The sequence below is a fragment of the Acanthisitta chloris genome, unplaced genomic scaffold (assembly GCF_000695815.1).
Source record: "Acanthisitta chloris isolate BGI_N310 unplaced genomic scaffold, ASM69581v1 scaffold20432, whole genome shotgun sequence".
Taxonomy (NCBI): domain Eukaryota; kingdom Metazoa; phylum Chordata; class Aves; order Passeriformes; family Acanthisittidae; genus Acanthisitta; species Acanthisitta chloris.
The window spans coordinates 95379-103169 of record NW_008663005.1 but is presented as its reverse complement, the minus strand read 5'-3'; the positions used below and the strand labels follow the sequence as shown (position 1 = coordinate 103169).

The 7791-nt window shown below is 53.0% G+C and overlaps 1 protein-coding gene across 1 annotated transcript in view; it reads right to left on the bottom strand.

Moving 5' to 3' along the window:
- Positions 1-1274: 1274 nt before the first annotated feature.
- The window catches only part of AMN (amnion associated transmembrane protein), a 21943-nt gene continuing 15426 nt past the window's right edge, over positions 1275-7791 (bottom strand). The window contains 6 exon segments of the mRNA XM_009070804.1: positions 1275-1385; positions 2081-2186; positions 4394-4568; positions 5449-5635; positions 6550-6632; positions 7634-7767. Coding sequence (XP_009069052.1) covers positions 1275-1385; positions 2081-2186; positions 4394-4568; positions 5449-5635; positions 6550-6632; positions 7634-7767 — 796 coding nt within the window.

Sequence of the window (7791 nt, the reverse complement as noted above, 5' to 3'; positions counted from 1 at the left end):
CAGCTCTGCCCTACCTCCAAAGTCATGACAGCAACCAGGAGCACAGGGATGGCCTTGTTCCCTGCTTGGCTCCTGTTTTTGTCCTGCCTGCTCACATTTGCAGAGGTCTCTGCTGGCAGAGGTGCAGCAGAGCTGGTCCCACCACCACATGCTGTCTCTTACCCTTCGTCAGGGCCCTGATGCACCTAATGATGAATTCCCAGGCCTTTGAGAAGGGATTATGTCTTCCAGAGACTAGAACAAAATATAATAAACTTAAAATAGCTGCTTCCTTATGGAATATGCCAACAAGCCCTACTGAAAACCCAGTAGAGTGTAAATTTGCATACATTTGCATACATATCCATAATTTCAGCCTCACCCATCAGACCTGCTCCATAATGAAGCTCTGCCTGACATTGAGGGCAGCTGAGAGTGTTTGACACACACCAGGACACAAACACCAGTGCTAACAAGGCTCCTCAGTGCTGCTGTCCCAACACTTGGCAGAGACAGGTCACTGTGACTGTCCCCAGCCCTCCAGCTCCTGCTTGCATCCCTCCCTAGAGACTCCCTGGCATCAAACCTCTTTCCCCTTATACCATGAGAAAAAGTGTTTTCTCACCTCTGGGAATAACGTGATAAATCCCCACACGGGTCCAAGAAGGTCTCAGACCTGTCAGCCCGGGCACAGAGGGAAGGAGAAAGCTCCAGCAGCTGAAGGCAGGGGATGGAGAGGGAATTGTTTGCTCAGGATTGCATCTTGCACAGGGGACAGGAGTGAGAGGAGGAATGAGGGCCCTGAGCACAGATCCCCTGGCACTGAGCACACTGCTGGAAAGCAAAACAACCTTCCAGTTAATGGGTCCAAACCCTGAAGGCTCCAGGACACATTTTGAAATGTGTTTGAGCACTGGATTTCCATCATGCATTCAGGGATGCTTCCTTCAGCCTGCTGTGTGCCCTGGGCAAATCCAGCATAGTCCTGGCTAAAGCATGGGGTGCTGAGCTAGACCCCAGCTCCTCCAGACACCACCTGAGACCCAAATCTCAATGCTGAACTGTCCAAAAAAGGAACTGATACCTACCAAATACAGTCTAAACCCCAGAAGTAACACCAAGGAGGTCATGTCCATGTGGCTGAATCCCAACAGCAATGGTTTGCTGTGGTTTCCTTCACTTTTATTCAGGTGGGATCTGGCTTAGATCCCACCAGGAGAAATGAGAGGGGCTGTGAGGGATAGAGAGGTGGTGGTGTACCCAAGGAAATGCTGTCTGCCCCCAGCACGAGGCCTTCAGGTCTCCGTCTCACTTGCGTCGTACAGAGGGTTGAGGTAGAAGACCTGGAGGTCTTTGGGAGTCATCTCCTGTGGTCCCTCCCCTCCAGGAACAGTGCCTGGAGGCTCCTGTAGCAGTGAGGGAAGAAAAAGCACCAATGGTGAAGGGAAGCAAAAACCTTGGTAAAATTCACCCAGCACTAAGTTCCTGCAGCAGTTGGTGCCCTCAGTGTAAGAAGGACATGGAACTGTTGGAGCAAGTCCAGAGGAGGCCACAGAGCATCTCCCCTATGAGGACAGGCTGAGGGAGTTGGGGCTGTTGAGCCTGGAGAAGAGAAGGTTGTGTGGAGACCTCAGAGCACCGTCCAGGAGCTGAAGGGGCCCCAGGGAAGCTGCAGAGGGATCTGTGTTAGGAGCTGCAGCGACAGCACAAGGGGCAATGGGGACAAATCAAAGGAGGGGAAATGTAGGTTAGATCTTAGTCAGAAGTTTTCTCTGTGAGGGTGGTGAGACACTGTCCCAGGTTGCCCAGGGAGGCTGTGGCTGCCCCAACCCTGGCAGTGTTCACAGCCAGGTTGGCTGAGCCTTGAGCAACCTGCTCTGGTGGGAGGTGTCCCTGCCCAGGGCAGGGGTTGGGGCTGGATGATCTCTAAGCTCCATTCCAACCCCTAAAATTCTATGATCCTATGTTTCAGTCAAGGGACTGGTGACTTGAGGGAGGATGGCACTGTCCCACAAACCCCTCCCGGACTCCACCCCTGCCAGGTGGAGGCACTCAAGAGGATCCAGGCTTGGGCCTGTGGCCCCCAGGAGTGGAGACTCACCACACTGAACATGGGGTTGTCGAAACCATCGTCTCTGGCTGGTGCTGGGTCTGCTGAATCATCCTCCATTCTCTCCCAGGGGTGGGGGAGACGCAGGATGGGCAACCTGAGGAGAGACCTGGGCATCACCCACCCACATCCATCCCCTCTCACATCTCCCCCCCAGGCAGAGCCCTGCATCTTCAAGAGGTGGATGGGAAAATACAGGGGCAAAGTGTCAGTCTGTCTTTGAAGTGGGATGTTTGTACCCTTTCCCTGGGAGTAGCTGCCATATCCAGCAGAATCCATTAAGCCTGGAGGACTGGGAGCTGCATTCTGGAGAGAAGAATTTGCAGAGGCAGACAACTCTAGCACAGGATTTGCTTCAGTGCCATCCCTGTGGCCTACAACGAATTGCCACAGAGCTGGCACTTGTTCCCACTGCAATCTCAACAAGCACTAATTACTTTTATCATTACTTTTATCACATTATCATTTTATCATCTTAATCACCATCACTACTTGTATTATTTTCTTCATTACTTTTATCCTAAGTGTCCTAGACACTGAGCATCTTCCCCTGCACTGGGCACCTGGTGCAGGTGGGCTCAGCAGTGTGTCTGCACATGTTCCCTCAGGAGCTGTGCCAGGCCCTTTTTGGTGGAAAAAAGCTAAATTCCCTGGTTTGCTGGTGGTCAGCATGGCTCAGCTACACGGAATCAGACTCTGCTTGCAGGTTCCCAGAGGCTCATGGCTAATTTGCAGCATCCCTGGTGGTGCTGAATGCCTCCAGTGCCTTGACAGCACTGCCCAAAGGATCCTCCCAGGGACATGCAGCAGGATTGGGTCAGCCAGGGACATGCCCTGGGCTAAGGTTCAGCTCTGTCTCCTGTAGCTACACGAACTTCCCTCCTGCTGCTGACAGAGCTGGTTTCAAAGGCCTGTCCAGTGTCCAAAGAAGTGTCAGTGGAAGATAAATCATCAAGTAGCAATTATGAGGCTGGGAGTTTTATTTAGAAATTAAATGAAGGCACAGTTTTACTGCTAGGAAATATCATGTCAGCACGTGCCAAGCGGCAGGGCAGGAATCCCTGGCCAGGGCTGCTGCCGCACAGTGAGAACATCCCAGCAGAGGAACCAGGAGGGAAGAAACAACCTGAATTGTGAGCCTGGGACGTGGCCAGCCCCAGCAATGGGGAACTCAGCATCCCCTGGCACACACTGGTGCACTTTGCATAGGCAAATTAAAGCAAGTCCCATCCTCTGGTTATAAAAATATATAAGGTGAACCCAACTTGCCCACAGTTGGGTAAGTGAGACAAGCCAGAGTGGCCCAGCAGGTGGTCAATAAACCCTGCAAAACCCTCCTCATGAAGGTGGGTGCATGAGGGAGGAGCAGAGACTGGTGTCCCAGGCACCTGCTGTGAGCACTGCTGGGATGCCCTAATCACTGCCAGAGCCAACCCCCAAGCTCTGAGGGGGAAAGGTGATGGAGAAAGGATATTTCTGGCTGGCTCCCACCCCTCCCCTGGGACCTGGTCACCACACTCCATGCTGTGTGAGCAACTAATGTGCCAGAAGCTGCATTTGCTTTTGGATGCTGTCACTCCTTTCCATGGCTATGAAGCTGGGGTACAAGTGGTTTGCATTATTTTGATGCATTTCTATTTAGCAGCTGGCAGTTCCAGTCCTCCACTCCCCAGCAGGGCTGCAAACTAAGGGCACCGAGGAACAGGACATGTCACCAGGCACCATGACCAGCAGAGCTCCCACTCTCACCAGACCACACCGTACCATGCCAAGAAGCAACTCCTCCCAGCCATGGAGGAGGCTGAAGTACCAGTCCAACAGTACAGAAGTGCCTTTCAGCCACCTCCTGTCCAATAAACCATGAAGAACAACATGGGCAATGGGTTTAAATTGAAAGAGGGTAGATGGAGATATAAGGAAGAGATTCTTCGTGGTGAGGGTGGTGAGGCCCTGTCACAGGTTGCCCAGAGAAGCTGTGGATGCTCCATCTCTGGCAGTGTTCAAATCCAGGTTGGATGGGGCTTCGAACAACCTGGTCTAGTGGAAGACATCCCTGACCATGGCAGGGTGGGTTGGAACTGGGTGATCTTTAAGGTCTCTTCCAACCCAAACCATTCTGTGACTCTGTGAACCAGTAATGTTGGGTATAGCAAACCTTCCTGGCCATGCCTACCACTGTGGGAGCTGCAGGCAGCACTGTGTGCCCCATGCCACTGACCTAGCTGGAAGGACAGCCTGGGGTGACAGCTGCCTCCGAGCAGAAGCAACCTGGCAATATGCTGCTGGCAGAAGGCCCATCCTTACCTTAGCTTTCCTCTTCTGTAGAGAAACAGGATCCCTCCAAGGAACAGGAGACCGAAGAGTAGCCCCATGATGGTCCCTGCTGTGATCCTGCTCAGTGTGTGGCTCCCCACTTGCTTGGTGAAAGTGTTGCCTGTGGCCACCTCCACTTTGCCAGTTGAAATGCCAAGTGCTCCACCTGGGAAAGGGCAGGAAGAACTAAGGGTGAGAATTATACAGGGCAACACATCCCCACATGCCCACACAGGGCAGAGAGAGTCTTCAGTTGGGTCTGGCACTACTTGCTTTGTTGGGCACTTTTTCTGGGGACAGGGATGGGACATACAGCTGGGTGGACTCAGTGAGGATGAGCCTGTGTGAGTCTGCTACCCAGAAAACAACCACCAAGTCCCCTGGCTGTGACCTATGTGCTCATCAGCATCTGTCACCACAATGCAATTCTGCCTCCCCTGCAGAGAGGGACCTGGGGGTCCTGGAGGACACTGAGCTGGCTATGGCCAGACATGGCATGGAAGCACAGCAGGATCCCAGGCTGCATGCGGAGGAAGGTTGCCAGCAGTTCAAGGAATGTAACCCACACTGCTCTGCCCTGGCAAGACACAGCTGTAGCACTGAGCCAGGCTCTTCTCAGCAGTGCCCAGTGACAGGACAAGAGGCAGAAACTGAAATATCGTGAATTCCACTTAAATATAAGAAGAAACTGTTTTACTGTAAAGGTTGTGAGGACAGGTTGCCTAGACATGTCGTGGAATCTCCATCCTTAGAGACATCCAAACCCTACTGGACATGTGGGCTGCTGCCAGGGAACAAGTTCACTGTCCCAGGTTGCCTAGGGAGGCTGTGGCTGCCCCAGCCCTGGCAGTGTTCACAGCCAGGTTGGATGAAGCCTTGAGCAACCTGCTCTGGTGGGAGGTGTCCCTGCCCAGGGCAGGGGTTGGGACTGGATGATCTCTAGGCTCCATTCCAACCCCTAAAATTCTATGATTCTATGAAGTTCTGGGCAGCAGTGGGTCTAGGTGCACCCGTGGTGGCCCTGCCAAGAAGGACAGTGGTGTTACCATGCTGTGCTATGTCCTGCATGATGTCTGCTGCCAGCTGCTCTGCAGCGGTGCCAGTCTGCTCTCCTGCTCTGTCGTCCATCAGCACAATCTGGATGAGAGGAGTGGAGCTTCGGGGTATGACGCCCAGGAAGGTCTGTGCTTTGTGCACCTTGGATATGGCCATCTGCACACCAGCATACTTGGGCTTTTCAACACACAAGGAGACACATAGAGCCCGTGAGAGTGCAGGCAGAAATTATTCAACTCTCCAGACAACCACGATGGGTGCACCACCAAGCCCCACCTCTGAATCTTCATGTGAGCCCCATCACAGAGCTGCCAGCCCTGTTACCAACAGAGAGTTGCACTTCCCAAACCAGAGGTTCTTCTGCCCCCTCTGTCCCAAGCTGTGGCCAGCACTCAGCATGCAGTGTGCTCCCACGGATGTGAGCATGCTGAGAAAGAAATTTCATGTATCACACCCATTAAAAGCTGTATTAAGACATGTGTGGCTGTAAGGAGGATGAGCAGCCTGCTTTCAGCTCAGGATCAATAGAGCAATACTCTGCTATCGATCCTCCCAGTGCAACTCGGAGCACACCTCCTTCCACAGCAGTCCCTGGCCAGGAGGAGGGATGTCATGCTGTGTCTGACAAGCAGCAGCATGAAGTGATGCCTTGTAGAGCATCTGAGTGCTGAGCAGTGCTGGTTACTGGGGGATGAAGAAGCAGCCCAGCATTGGGATCTATCTTCCAGAGGCTATGGGATGCCCTGCTGCAGGTCTGCATGATCCCAGCTGCAGGCACTCCCATGTTATCTACATCTGACCTCCTGTGCTTTCTAGATCAGGGTTTTCAGCAAACTCCCCTGCATCCTTCCCCATCTGCATGCTGGCAGCTGTTCCCACCCTGCATTGAGGGGGGTAACATGGCTTGGTGGGGAGCAAGGGAGGCTGCACCAGCCCCCACAGCTAGTTGGCACATTTGAGATGTGGAGGGTGTTCCCTGCAGGGTGGTGGGGAGTGAGGCTGAGCCACTGGGACCACATGCCCCCCCCAGACAGTCCCACCAGCATTTGTGGGTTTGTTAGCCTCTCTCCTGATCCAGTGGGAGGATGTACCTGGTTCATCAAGTTTTGGAGCAATCTGTCCCGGTACTTCTGCAGGTCAAAATCAGGAGTGAAATCCAGGTTAATGGTGGCTCCTGCAGCCCAAAACAGACAGATATCAAATTATCACTGAGTCTGGGCAGAGAACTGACACAGCAGCACAGCTCTGACTGCCACGAAAGGCACTGGAGAACCTCTGGTTCCTCTGTGGTCTGACTGGGCTCAGACAGAAACCTCTCCCTCCCTTGCTGGTCTTTTTGTCAACTGGGCTTGAAGAAAGGCTTTTGGAGTCCATCATATTCTGTAGAGAAGCTTTCCCTGGAAAGCTTTCTGCCACGTATCCCTCTGGGAAGCTCTGCATGTACCAGGTTTTGGGGGCACAAGGCTGTGATTCAGCTGCTCTACCCTGGCTTTGGAGGGAAGGCAGAGAGGAGGGAACCTCTGTGCTCCCCAAAGTACTGCACTGCAGTCACGGAGCCAAGTATTTCCCTTGGGAAAAAAATGCAAGCATTGCTTGAAATATGAACTTGTCCTAATGGCTGTAAGGGGCTCTGCTTTTAGGAGCATTTTGGAGAAACATATGTTGCCATTTTAATGACTTTAGTGTGATATACCAAATATGAGATACAAGTATCCAGGCACAATTGTGCATGGAAAATTCCCCTTAGCAACCTTTCAGGCAGATTAATGGAGGAGCACCTATTGCAGAGGGAACTGTGTCAGTCTGCATGTTTCCATTTGGAATGAAATGAAACCAAGCTGGCTGTGGGAAGCTGACATCATGCTGGAAAAGGTGCTTTTCCTCTGAGTGTTTTCTGCTGCACAAACTCAGCAGAGCCCTATTAGCTTGACAAGCTGTGACATCCTGACAGGAGAAACCAGAGGCAGGGATGAAGGGCTGTGACACAGGACAGGCTCCCAAAATCCAGGGTGATGCTTCAGAGAGATGTGTTGGGAGGGTGGCACAATGGGAGTGCTACAGCAAAAACTTCAGCCCATGACCAGCAGCACACCCTGCACCCAACTTTCCCCCGTGGAACCAGGGCAAGAGGACTGGAGTGGTAGAAAGGAGGACTAGGGCCATGCCCCCACTCACCACAGACCCTGCAGCAGTGGCCAAGGGGCTGCAGAGGGCTCTGGCACTCTGGCTCTGGGCACTGTCTCCCCGACGCCCTGTGCAGGGCTGAGCAGATCCGAGGACCATCCTGAAGGAGAGCAGAGCAGCATCAGTCCCTCGCCCCCCAAACTGCCCTG